Raw genomic sequence first — 13,799 nt, forward strand, 5'->3', positions numbered from 1 at the left:
GACCTGCCATCCCTGAACCCATGTTGATGCTGTGTTACAAAGTTCCTTCGCTCCAGATGCTCCACTAGTTTTTTTCGCACAATCTTCTCCATCAGCTTGCATGGTATGCAGGTTAGGGACACTGGCCTGTAGTTCAGTGCCTCCTGTCTATCCCCTTTCTTGTATATCGGGACTACGTTAGCTGCTTTCCAAATATCTGGCAGTTCCCCTGTTGCCAGTGATTTGTTATACACTATGGAGAGTGGTAGGCTCAGTTCTCTTGCTCCTTCCTTTAGAACCCAAGGGGAGATTCCATCTGGGCCTATAGCCTTCATCACGTCCAACTCTAGTAAACACTTCCTTACTTCCCCACTGGTAATCTCAAACTCTTCCAGTGGTTCCTGGTTAGCTATTCCCTCACTTACCTCTGGAATTTCTCCTTGTTCTAAGGTGAAGACCTCCTGGAATTTCTTATTCAATTCCTCACACACTTCCTTGTCATTTGTAGTGAATCCTTCCGCCCCTATCCTTAATCTCATAACCTGTTCCTTTACTGTTGTTTTTCTCCTAATGTGGCTATGCAACAATTTAGGCTGAGTCTTTGCCTTGCTTGCGATGTCATTTTCGTATTGTCTTTCAGCCTCTCTTCTCATCCTGACATATTCATTCCTGGCATTCTGGTATCTTTCTCTGCTCTCCAGTGTCCTGTTATTCCTATAGTTTCTCCATGCCCTTTTGCTTTGCTGCTTAGCTAGCCTACATCTTTGATTAAACCATGGGTTTCTCATCTTCATTTCTCTGTTTTCCTTTTGGACTGGGACAAACTTGTTTGCTGCGTCCTTGCACTTCTGCGTGATGTAATCCATCATATCTTGGGCCGTCTTTCCCCTGAGCTCTGTTTCCCATGCTATATCTGTTAGGAATTTTCTTATCCCCTCATAGTTTCCCTTTCGGTATGCTAACCTTTTGGTTTCGGTATCCCTCCTCGAGTTCAATAACCCTTCTTCAATCAAGTACTCAAACACCAGTACACTGTGGTCGCTCATTCCTACTGGGTCCTCAAAACCGATTTCTCTTATGTCGGAGTCGTTCAGAGTGAAGACTAGGTCGAGTCTTGCTGGTTCGTCATTTCCTCTCATCCTTGTGGGTTCTCCGACATGCTGGGTTAAAAAGTTGCTTGTCACTACCTCCAATAGTTTGGCTCTCCACGTATCCTCGCCTCCATGCGGTTCCTTGTTCTCCCAGTCAATCTTTCCGTGATTGAAGTCGCCCATGATGAGCAGGTGGGATCTATTTCTACAGGCAGCAGAGGCTGCCCTCTCAATTATAGTGTTAACTGCCTTGTTGTTGTTTTCATACTCTTGACTGGGTCTCCTGTCATTTGGTGGAGGGTTGTATATTACTGCTACTACTATTCTTGGTCCTCCCATTGTTATGGTGCCTGCTATGTAGTCTCTGAACTCCTCACAGCCCGGGATGGCCATCTCCTTAAAACTCCATTCCCTTCTCATGAGTAGGGCCACTCCGCCTCCTCCTCTACCTTCCCTCTCTTTCCTTATTACTGTATACTCCTGGGGAAACACGGCATTCGTTATGATTCCAGAGAGTTTTGTTTCAGTGAGTCCGATTACATCTGGGTTAACTTCTTGTGCTCTTTCCCTTAGTTCACTTGTCTTGCTTGTGATCCCATCTATGTTCGAGTACATCACCCTGAAACTGACTCTCTTCTGCTTCTTTTCTGGGGGGGACCTTTGGGATCTGGGGTGAGTGGGAGCTGGGGGGACCTGGCACGGGGGGATTGGTGGAGGAGGGAGGGCTTGGGGTGGTGGGGGAGAGGGGGAGGGTACAGGGGGTGGATAAGAGGGGGAGGGTACAGGGGGTGGATAAGAGGGGGAGGGTACAGGGGGTGGGTAAGAGAGGGAGGGTTGGGGAAGCATGGGGGGAGGAGAGGCTGTGGGGGATAGGGGAGATGGGGGGGCTTGGGGGGAGAGAAAAGGGTGGAGGGCTTGGGGGGCATGGGGGAAAAGGGAGGGCTGAGGTGGGTGAGGAAGAGGGGAGGGTTTAGGGGAGTGGGGGAGAGGGGAAGACTTAGGTGGGGTGGGGGAGAGTGGGGGGCTTAGGGGGGAGGGGGAGAAGGGAGGGCATGGGGGTGGGAGAGACGGGAAGGCATGTGGGAGAAGGGAGGGCATGGGGGATGGGGGGGAAGGGAGGTCCTGGGGAGAGGGGTGAGGGGGAGAAGGGGGGTGAGTGGGGGGAGGGGGGTGAGTGGGGGGAGGGGGGTGGGTGGGGGGAGGGTGCCCTAGGTGGGTACTTAGTGGGGGGCTGACAGGGGATGGGGCAGGTTGGGTGTCTGTTGGGTAGAATGTGGGGGTGGTGCCCCAATCCCTGTGGCTGTTGCACTGTTTGAGGAGGGTTCTCCACTTCCCTCTGGGATTGTAGGGTTCTGGGTTGTGGTACTCTGATTTCCTTCTCTCTCCCTGCGCTCCTTCCTCGCGTCTGCTGTCCGTATTCTCTCTTCCCTTGTCATATCCCTCTGCAGGAATATTTTCTTGAACTTCTCTACACCTTTTAGACAACACTTCCTTGCTAGCAGTTCCTCTTTCGCGATTTCGCTCATGAAAACCACCTTTATCATTCGGTCTCTGTCCTTGTTGTACTTTCCAAGCCTGAAAACCTTTTCAACATTTCGCTCAGCTCCCTCCATCCTTACCTCTTTAAGGATCTCTTTAATCATGTTTTTGTCCTTGTGTGTGTGTGTGTGTGCGCCAATAAGGTAAAGGTGATATTTTCTGCAGCACTGTTAGTGTTTAGTTGGATAGGGAGAAGTTAGAACACACTGTATTGAGTATTTCAAATTTAATTAATACATGACTGGAGAAATGGATTCATTGATGCCCAAGATTCACATGGACACGCGTAGAACGATGAACTTTGCATTGGGCCTTAAAATCAATATCCAGTTAAATTCTTATTAGGAAGGTAGTTAATTGGAGCATTAAAAGATAATAATGCTCCAGAATATTCTTGCACAGAATAACTGTGCCAGAATATAAATTTGAAGTGCTGCAAAATCTACTAGGAGGCTTAGTTGAGGTTGCTGTGATAAGTTTTGACTTTAGAGAAGTGAAAAGAAATGGAAGGACCGGTTTGAAAACTAGATTGAGGTTGAGTGGAATGGATTGCCAGCAAGTGTTATTGAGACAGTTTAACAGGTTTCAAAAATAGATTTGATGTGTATTTGGGTAAGAGAGGAAGTGGGGTTTAAATGGGACCAGACTAATTTGGGCTAATGGGCCTACTGTAGTCATCCCTAATTGCTACGTATGTATGGAACATACATGTGTATGTATTACAAAAAGAAACAAGTAAGGTGCCGTCCTTATAATGAATCTTTGTGGACCCGATGTGAAGTATTAGGATGCACAGTAAGGCATAGACATGTAAGTTGAGTGTATGGAATAGAAGAAGAGTCAGAAAAATAGGAGAGAGTATGTACATGATATGGACATAGGTATATAGAACATTAGTGTCTACACGCTGATGAAGGATGTTTGCAAGAAAAGAATAAAGGGAAGGAAAGGAAGAGGCTGATCAAGAACAGGATGGAAGAATTGTTTAAGAGATTTTGATGTAAAAGAATGTTTGCATGAAAAACTGAATAGGTTGGAATGCTTGGAGGACATTACTGGGTAATCCTGCACTGGGATATAGGGTGTATTTTGTAACCTTTCTTATCATAATTAAGGAATGAGTTTCAACTGGTTTCAACGAACATTTATTCATCTACATATGAACCTGTACATCTTTAATGAATCTTAGGTGGGTTTGTTTACATTTATTAAACAGATTATAAACTCCAAAACACTGGGAGGCTGTTTATAATGATAATATTTGATTGGGAAGTTTCGATGCTCATAACTGTTTAGTAAGTGTAAACAAAGCCACCAACAATTGAGAAAAGATGTAGAGGTTTGTAAGTAGATGAGTAAATGCTTGATGACTCTTGACTCTTGGGGCCAAATTCACGAAGCAGTTACGCAAGTACTTCGAACGTGTACATCTTTCCTTGATCTTTGATAGCTTTGGTTACATTTATTAAACAGTTTGCACGCATGAAAACTTTCCAATCAACTGTTGTTGATGTTATAAACAGCCTCCTGGTGTTTCAGAGCTCATTAACTGTTTAATAATTGTAAACAAAGCCGCCAAAGATTGAGAAAAGGTGTACAGGTTCGCAAGTATTTGTGTAACTGCTTCTTGAATCTGGCCCCTGGGCTTCATACCCTGATTATGCAGCATGAAAAATCCTAAAGTTGGTTTCTGCAGATATTCTGGCAATTTATTACAGTATCTCAATTTAAAGATAATTCTTTTAATTTCTTGAGAAAGTGGTATTTTAAGATTTAATTAAAATTGTGAACTGCTGTAGATTTCAAGCTTTTGTCATTGTATCATTTGATTCACTGATTATAATTGCAGAATATAAAGCTTGTGTACAGTAATGTTGTTCAATTTACTAAATTGTTTGTTTATTTTCTTATTGCCAGCAATAACTAGAAGAACTATGCCTGATAATAAATATTTTGAATCTAATATTTTCTGATGTTTTTATGTTTTGAGCCAAGTATTGTGTGGAAGTGTGTTGCTAATGCTTAGTGTTTCTTGTGTTTCCTCTTGTTTATAACTTTCTCTAGTGTGGCTTTTTATCACATTTCTTGCATATTGGGTAATAAATAATCTTGGACATTAGCTCAGTATTTATGTGTATTTTCTTGCTTTGCAGGTGTTACAATGAACTAGACGGGTAAGGAAAGATAGGAGCTTAGTTTGGTGAGGTGTAGTCCAGCTTATATGCATGATATCACTACAATATTATTGATATTACTGGTAACAAATTTTCAGATTTTTTGCACGATAGTTTTTAGAATATTGGACACCATCCTCAAAGTGAAAAAGTAAATGTATAGTTCATGTAAGTAAGTACATGAGTCAAGATGAAAGATGCCATTAATATCCAGAAAACTCTAGCTCAAGACAACAAGAACTCAAGACTTGTTGTCTTGAAGTGAGGTTTCCCTCGTCACTCTCTCCCTGCAGTCCATTTGGGAGCTGCTGCAAACGTCTCGGTAATATCAGCATGTGTTTTATTATAAATTGAAGAGAGTTAGGGGTTACACTATTATTTTTTTTCCCCTAATGTTGTATAACAAATCCCTAGCACCTTAATGTATTAATCTTGCCGATACTGCTATGTCTCATTATTTGCCAAGTATTGTGGTATATAGATTTATGACGAGTTGTAATTATTTGCAATGCAAAAATTCTCTCGCTTTTAATTTTTTTACAGGATCTATTTAACTATGTTTGGTACCATATTCATGTGGGGAGATCAAAGGGGCAACCATGGCATAAATGTTTCCAGAAAGTTGTCTTAATTATAGTCATTTTAGTTATTCATTTGAGTTCTGTGTTAATCAAGAGTAAAAGTGCCTTGAACATCATAATTTTGAAAAGTTTTGTTTTGGCTTGAGTAACACCTATGGCACCATTTGGTATGAATACGAAATTATTCCAGAGTATTTTTCAAATTTTACGTCGTGTCCCCTTTAGTAGCTGCACAGTGCTCGAGGCAATTGGTACCATAAATCCTCTGAAAACGTGGCTTTATTGGTGCAGGTAGGTAGGGTGCACAGATACCTGTGCACCCTACTGAGAACCAGGACCGATATCTAATTCACTCAAAGGCGAGTGATGCTGGGGCTCAGAGATCAACCCAAACCTTAGAAACCTCCCAGAAGGTCACAGGTAATATAAAACTAGCTGCCACTTCTCTTCTTAAGATAAGAAAGTTAACAAGTGATAGTTGGAAGTGAACAACCATTGCTCTAAATTACCCAACTGCCACCAGGTGGCAGCTCAGGTCAACCAAGGTCTCGGTCCATCACCATCCTCATTCATATGCCTGGTACCTGCAAACCATGTTGGTCCTGCGGGAAACATTATATCTGCTACCTACAGCTAAGTGCGTTAGCATCCTGAGGACAGTGTGCCTTGATTTGTTGTTATTACTTATGCTTTACATATGCATCTTATTTCACTCTAATGTGGCTTCAAAATTCCCTTCGCTGATGTTGGCTTGCATTTTCCTTTTCCCATTAGGATTATTGACAAGAAATTCAGTTTCCTCCTATACATGTCATCTCCTTAGTCCTACTTCCAGGTAGTTCCTGGAACATAGTTGCAAAGTAAGGCCTGTTGATATGGAGTGAGTAACACATTAGGTGCACTGAGGTTTGTGTTGGATCATGGTGATGGATGATGCTGTGGTTTTGTTGTGATGTAGTTTGATGGGGGTATTGGTCTGTAATCATATGTACTTACCCAATTTACCTAATTGTGCTTGCGGGGTTGAGCTCTGGCTCCTTGGTCCTGCCTCTCAACTGTCAATCAACTAATGTACAGGTTCCTGAGCCTACTGGGCTCTATCATATCTGCACTTGAAGCTGGGTATGGAGTCAGCCTCTAACACATCACTTCCTAATGCATATATATATATTGTGTGAGTGTGAGAGAAAAGTGTGTGGGGGGGTTTAGAGTTGATTGTGTCATTTGATACTGTTGTGTGTTATGGATGTGTGTAGAACTACACACTTCGTGTGTAGTTTGCCATAGGCCCTTTTGTGGTTGAAGTGTTTTGTTGCATAAATGTTGTTGAGTGTTCATTTTGTAGCTTGGTTTATAAAAATAAAACCTTAAGTTCATTATTTGGCTAGTTGGCAACTATATGCTTATTGGTCTGTTCTGTGCTTTGCTGTGTGTTCTACTCTTGAGCTTAGTCCTTCACAACATTCCCAAAAGGGAAAAAATGCTCTAATTGATTTTTGCGTTTTGCTTTTTTGGAGTTTCTTGCATTTGTGAAAGACATTATATGACATCCTGCTTGGGTGTAAATAGTTGCCTTGTTCGGGCTAATAGGTCTTCTGCAGTTCTTTATTAATATGTTCCAAATCAATGGGAAGATGACATTATGAGAGGTCAAGCTTCACAGTTCATCCTCGGTAACCTGAGGATGGAGATTAGGAGGCCTGGGCGAGGACCGGGACGCGGGGATGCTAAGCCCCGAAACCATCTCGAGGTAACCCACACAATCGCACAGGGTTGGAACGGGACCATTTTTGCCTTAGGTGGGGAGAGGAGAGCCTGCTGATGGAAGGAGTGTAGGCGGTGTGGTGGAAAGGGCTTTACTTGTGTAACGAATTGCAATTGGCTATGTCCAATATTTACATTAATTGAAAATTGGTACTTTGCAAAACCTAATTGGCATTGGCATTGTACAGACTCAAACTTAGGAACCCCAGTCTGCCCACCTATAGATGATGACAGGCCCCTGGTGCATGTATCACATGATAATGATTAATTGACCTGGTATACTTCATTGCAACCATAGATAGTTGTGAAAACTATATGAATGTAATCGATATACAACTCGCAAAATTATAATGAAATTTTATACTATAATAATCGTATTTGCATTGTCAGCAATCATGAAATGATGATTTTTTTTCATGGGTTGAGGTAAAATCCTCTTTAGTAAATCTGTACATCCATATAGAGCTATTATAGTCTTCTTAGCACTGATGTAAAAACCAGACAATAATATGTAAAATCAACATGTGATGATGGCCGCATTACCCTGTGAATCAACATACTGTATTACGATAACCTCACTTTAAGTGTCAATGCTGCATTTCTTATTGGCAAAGCCATTACCTCCCTGAAGCACTGCTTTTTGCTTGCTTCTAACTTGTTGCTATATTTCCATTATCTTATTAAGAGCAGTGGTTTTATATTGTCTATACATTTCTGGAGTTTCCTTGGTTTGGGGCTTCTCTCTCATATCTTCTCTTGCCTCTGAGTGAACGAAATTCTTATCCTGGCTTTTCGTAGGACAAGTCACAGGTTCCTACCATGTTTTTGGAGGCTTGATGGTATCAGAGCCTGGAGCATTGGGAGCTACTGAGGGACCACACAGAAAGTCACATGTCATTACACTTGATGCACTATTTACATACAAAGTTTAACCAATCAAAAAACAAAAACATGTTTGCCAACTTGTCATGGGCTGGGTATGAGAGTTTTTAATGTAGAGCAAGGTAGGAGTCTGGTTAGGTCTGTCAACACTTTCCCTGTTGGTGGACAAATTATATATTTGCGAATGTTACCCCAAACCCTTGAGAGTGCAGTATCTTGGATTCTGGTCATTCCACCACGGGATGTCGAAGGATGTGTAGCGGTCATAGTGTCTGAAGAGATTAAAGTTACACAGACAAATTAAGGGACCTAAACGAGCAACTCAAGTAACAGAGGATACGATCATTACATACAAAATATTGAGAGGAATAGACATTGTTTTCAAATTGTTGGGAAATAAAGACAGGAGAACATGGTTGTAAGCTGGAAATGCAAATGAGCCAGAGTGAAGTAAGAAAACATTTGTACACTGTGAAGCTAGTCAACAAGTGTAACGCACAAAAAAAAAATAGTAGTTCAAGCTGCCTACCTTCATCCACAGTTTCAAGATGAAATATGACAAAAACAACTTCATGAATTTGAAATGCACCAGCTATTAATAGCTAGGAGGCAGAACCCAAAGAGCTATACCTAATTTCCTGAAGACCCTTTATTTATAAGGGTTGATATCAACCACAGGGAAATAGATTGGAAAAGGTATCATGAAGGCAACAAGAGAGAGAGAAAGTAGCCCACTAACCATTCTAGATCTAGTTTTTACTAAAAAATAAGGCAGACCACCGAGAAGAGAAAATGGGGGACACTTTGAAGCCAACGACTACTTCAGTATAAATGATTATATAGTTGAATTGAATTTGGAAATGGTTTGAGAAAGACACAAGACTGTAAATGGGATAACTGTAGGCAAACAAGGACCTGCCCACAGGAAGTCCAGTGGGAAAATTAAGTAAAAGGGAAGATGTCAAATAAGATGACATTTGTATGCCAGAAATATACAGAAGCCACAGAGGAGTTCATCCTCCTCATGAAAAAAGGTGATAAGAAAAACAAGGTTAATCTGTTGTTCAATACACCATGCAGGTAACTAAAGAACGTCAAATCTATAAAACAGACGTCAACATTGAGGCACTAAGATAAAAAAAAAATGAGAACAACAGTGTCGGGAGAGATGCAGAGTAACAATTATAGAATGGCAAGTAAGAATGACAGAGTAACAATTAAACAATGATCAAACAATAGAGAAGGGGAGCATTCTAACAAAAAAATGGTAAGAAGGTATGAGACACTTGGCAAGGGGTTCCAGGAAGTTTTTTTTTTTTTTTTTTTTTTTTTTTTTTTTTTTTTTTTTTTTTTTTTCAAATGAAATTGGAATGGAAGCCCAGTGTAGGAAATGAGAGCTGGATAGTAGTAGTTTTGGTTACTGAAGAGGACAAAATAATTCCAATTTTGATGGAATTAGACGCAAGAACAGTTTGGCCAGACTATCACCATGGCTACTGGGGGGGTGGGTACAGTAGTAGTAGGCATCCATCAGTCTCGGGAGACTATGGAGTTGCACTTTGGTTGTCAATCTGGAGTGGCCTCTCCAGGGTGCAAAGCCAAGGTAGGTTGATACGGAGGAGAAGTCGTTACCTATGCAGCAGGTATATAACAGTGCCAAAAGTCTCCCATGGAAAGGCAAGTGCAACTAAAATTGGTTCCACTGCCATCGCAGGAACTGTCAGAACGAGGTCGAAAGCAACAACGAACTGCACTGGGCATGGTGTATGCATGGTTATTGAGATGAAAAGCCACATCTGGCACAATTGATAGTTCTAAATCGAGGTCATCTATATATTGCAGGAGAGAGGGTTCAGTAGATGACATTTTTGTTGGCTGCCAAAATATATTTGATAGGATCCTCACCAAAGGCAGGTTCTGGGATAAGTGGAAAAACCTTTTGATCTGCACATGGGAGTACTTGACAAGCAAGAAACTGGGTCACAGTCAGAGAGGACATTTTTAAGAGTGGAGAGATGTTGCAAATAGGGTCCCTTAAGGTTTGGCCCTTGGGCCTGTTGCTCTTCTTAATTAATGTGAATGACCTACAAGATGATGCCAAGCGAATGAGTTAAAACTGAGGACTGTAGAATACTGAAGGAAGACCTTGACAAGCTAAAGGAGTTGAAAGGCAATGGCTTCTCAAGTTCTACTCCGTAAGTGGAATGCTCTGGTGATGGAAGAGGACAAAGGAGACGGGATTGAAGCTAAACTGTAAGAGGATACGGATGTATGTAAGGGTGCACATATGTGTTGTCACCACTTGGTTCACTTCCTGCTCTGCACGTTTTGTCATTTTTGTGGAAGAACTTCTTATATGTCGCCACCTTTAAATCAATAAAAATAGTAAGATGAGGAAAAAGATATGCTGTATATCTTCTTAAATTGATTTCAAATTCCAGATGTTTTGAAGTCTTTACTCCATCATCAGTGCTGAAAAAAGACTACATCACAACTAAAAACAATACAATATACAGTATCAAATTATACAAAAATCAAAACGTAAACCTAAGCTATATACAAAATAAGTTATATGCACAAGAACAAAAATAATGAAGGAACTCGACACCTACTTAAACATTTGGAATTTTAAATAAGTTTAAGATTTATATTTTTTCACTCCTCTTACTACAGTATTTATAATTAGACCTGAAAAAAATATATATATACGATTAATTTTTAGAAATTTATTGAATTTTAAAAGTTTTTTCAGTTATATGTATATTGATGTTTTTATAAATGTTTGTTTACAAGTATTATTCCCTGCAGTGTTGACCAGACTCCACTTAGTCCTCCACCTGTTGATCTTCGGCAGCTTTCTGCAAGACAGCGTGTATTCCATGAGTTAGTTAAAACCGAATGCAATTATGTTAGTATTCTAGATGCAGTAGAAAAGGTAAGTTCAGATGTGGAATGCCAAATTCATACTTGCTCTTGATTATATGCATTTTTGTCACTGTCTCCATAAGCCATGAAAACACTCCTAGCTTTGTAATACAGTATTGCATACAGTAAATGTTTATCCAGCCTCACGACAACTCGTAAGCCCTTATAACGGTGGGGTTTATGTTAGGATTCATTTTGCCACTTGTCTTTTTAATTTATTTTGATTGCAGGTCATTAAGGTTCCACTTGAGAACACCTTACAGCCTGGGGGACCCATGTTAGATGCGCAGGAACTCAGATATATATTTGGTAACTTGCCACCAATTCACGAGGTTCACACAAGAATGCGTAATGATCTTCTACACCTTGCTCACAATTGGACTGATGATGCAAGCATTGGAGAAATTATACTTAAATATGTAAGTTTTGCACATAAAATACATAAACTCCTGTATATGAAGCATAATTTGCAATCAAAGGCCAAAATTTGAAAGACATTTGTTCAGTGTCCATAAAGATTTATGCAGTGGAATCTCCAAAATTTAGATTATGTAATTCATGGCTTGGTGTGGGTTAGGAAGACTCAAATATTAGAGATATTTGTTGACCAGACCACACACTAGAAGGTGAAGGGACGACGACGTTTCGTCGTCATCCCTTCGTCGTCGTTCTCAATCGACTTGAAAATGGTCTAGGACGGACCAAAACGTCGTCGTCCCTTCACCTTCTAGTGTGTGGTCTGGTCAACATACTTTAGCCATGTTATTGTGACTCACCACCTGCATTAAAGATATTTGACTTCTTGATGGGCTGTGTTCTTGTCAAGGCTAAAGCTGAACTAAATAAAGCATTAACTGTGGCAAAGAAAGAGGGAGACATGCTTTTTGTATATACATTATAGAGAAGCAACATTCAGGTGGATTGTGGGATTATCTGGAGAAAACCCACTAACATTGCTGTTGATATCTGTACTGAACTGTGTAGGTATCAACAGTGATTAAATGACTGTGATCTTATTGGCCATGTCTGAAGAAAACTTTTGTTTTCTACTGTGTTTGGTTCAAATAGATCTGATGTTTAACCAACTTCTTCAGGAAAAAGAAACGGGAAAGCAAACGTTTGTGACTGATTCAGCACGGAATGCTGAAGTTGGGTTTCATATTTTGCCATCTGTTCATTGTTGTTTTCCTTCACTGGTCTCAATCCCATAAAGCATGCTGCTGTTTAATCTCATGACTGCACTTCCTGTTGAACCTTTCATATTCCTGTTAACCTAATTAAGGAAAATTGTCTTGATACTCACTATGTTTTTAATAGATTAATATTTGCTTCATTATTAATTTTATGATTAAAGGATAACTAAGAATCTGTAATGCTGAAAACATGTTAGATATAATTTGTACATGGAAAATTGTACATTTTGCTAAATGTGTTTTATCAAAACGATCTCTCATGGCATCAGGTAAACAAGGTATGATGTGGTAGAGCTAGCCTGATGTTAAAGGGGGACTCTGTGAAAATTGTGGAATACTCTTATAGTAGCATTTCAAGTAGGTTCTAAATTTATGATCGTGTATAAAATTAATAATAATAATAATAATGAGGTGTCTGATGTAAATACAACATGATAAACTGATTTCTTATTTTGTGTTCTTTATTTCAGTCCACAGACTTAGAGAAAGCTTATCCACCTTTCATTAACTTCTTTGAAAATATGAAAGAGATGTTGCAGAAAATTTCAACGGAACGACCAAGATTTCATGCATTTCTCAAAATTGCCCAAAACAAGCCAGAGTGCGGTCGACAGAGCTTACAAGAACTTATGATCCGACCAGTTCAGAGATTACCTTCTATGAGTTTACTTATTAATGGTAAGCTTAAATATTCATGTTATTGTACAGTATTTAGGTGAACAATGACAAGTCATTATTAATGTGATTGTGTACTTTTAGCAATATTTTGTGACAGGTTTGGTTACGTGTGTTGAGGTGATGCTTGACCTTTTTATGTCTTTATCGGCAAATGGTGTATGTTTCATGTACGTCTGTTCGTTACACTGGTCTGTGCTTGTTACACCGGCCTGTGTTCGTTACACCGGCCTGTGTTCGTTACACCGGCCTGTGTTCGTTACACCGGCCTGTGTTCGTTACACTGGCCTGTGTTCGTTACACCGGCCTGTGTTCGTTACACCGGCCTGTGTTCGTTACACCGGCCTGTGTTCGTTACACCGGCCTGTGTTCGTTACACCGGCCTGTGTTCGTTACACCGGCCTGTGTTCGTTACACCGGCCTGTGTTCGTTACACCGGCCTGTGTTCGTTACACCGGCCTGTGTTCGTTACACCGGCCTGTGTTCGTTACACCGGCCTGTGTTCGTTACACCGGCCTGTGTTCGTTACACCGGCCTGTGTTCGTTACACCGGCCTGTGTTCGTTACACCGGCCTGTGTTCGTTACACCGGCCTGTGTTCGTTACACCGGCCTGTGTTCGCTACACCGGCCTGTGTTCGCTACACCGGCCTGTGTTCGCTACACCGGCCTGTGTTCGCTACACCGGCCTGTGTTCGCTACACCGGCCTGTGTTCGTTATACTCCTTAAAGTAAGGAGCAAGTCTAGCCTAGCTCCTGGCCAGGCTAGGGAAGTAGTAAAACTCCCAAAACCCCTCTCCAGGTATGCTCTTGGTAAGTCATTGTAACGTCATACCCCATTAAACTACTTGAAGCCATCATACCCCACAATCTCATTGCACTCCTTGAAAACACTTTTCTGCCATCTACTCATTACTCTCATTGTGCCCTCATGTGCTCATCGCACAATCCTGTTTGTGTTTGTATCCATTAATTTGAATGTACCAAAGGTAAATTAT

At 40.9% G+C, this 13,799-nt stretch overlaps 1 protein-coding gene across 6 annotated transcripts in view; it reads left to right on the forward strand.

Moving 5' to 3' along the window:
* The window catches only part of LOC123759682 (protein ECT2), a 48,829-nt gene that overhangs the window by 18,739 nt on the left and 16,291 nt on the right, over nt 1-13,799 (forward strand). For 5 of the 6 annotated variants that reach the window (XM_069318276.1, XM_069318286.1, XM_069318260.1 and 2 more), the window contains exons 10-13: nt 4,763-4,783; nt 10,819-10,945; nt 11,166-11,354; nt 12,599-12,806. In XM_069318276.1, the coding sequence (XP_069174377.1) occupies nt 4,763-4,783; nt 10,819-10,945; nt 11,166-11,354; nt 12,599-12,806 (545 nt within the window). The remainder of the gene's footprint in view (nt 1-4,762; nt 4,784-10,818; nt 10,946-11,165; nt 11,355-12,598; nt 12,807-13,799) is intronic. The other variant, XM_045744901.2, reaches the window with a different exon arrangement.

This window comes from Procambarus clarkii, chromosome 8 (assembly GCF_040958095.1).
Source record: "Procambarus clarkii isolate CNS0578487 chromosome 8, FALCON_Pclarkii_2.0, whole genome shotgun sequence".
NCBI classification, from domain to species: domain Eukaryota; kingdom Metazoa; phylum Arthropoda; class Malacostraca; order Decapoda; family Cambaridae; genus Procambarus; species Procambarus clarkii.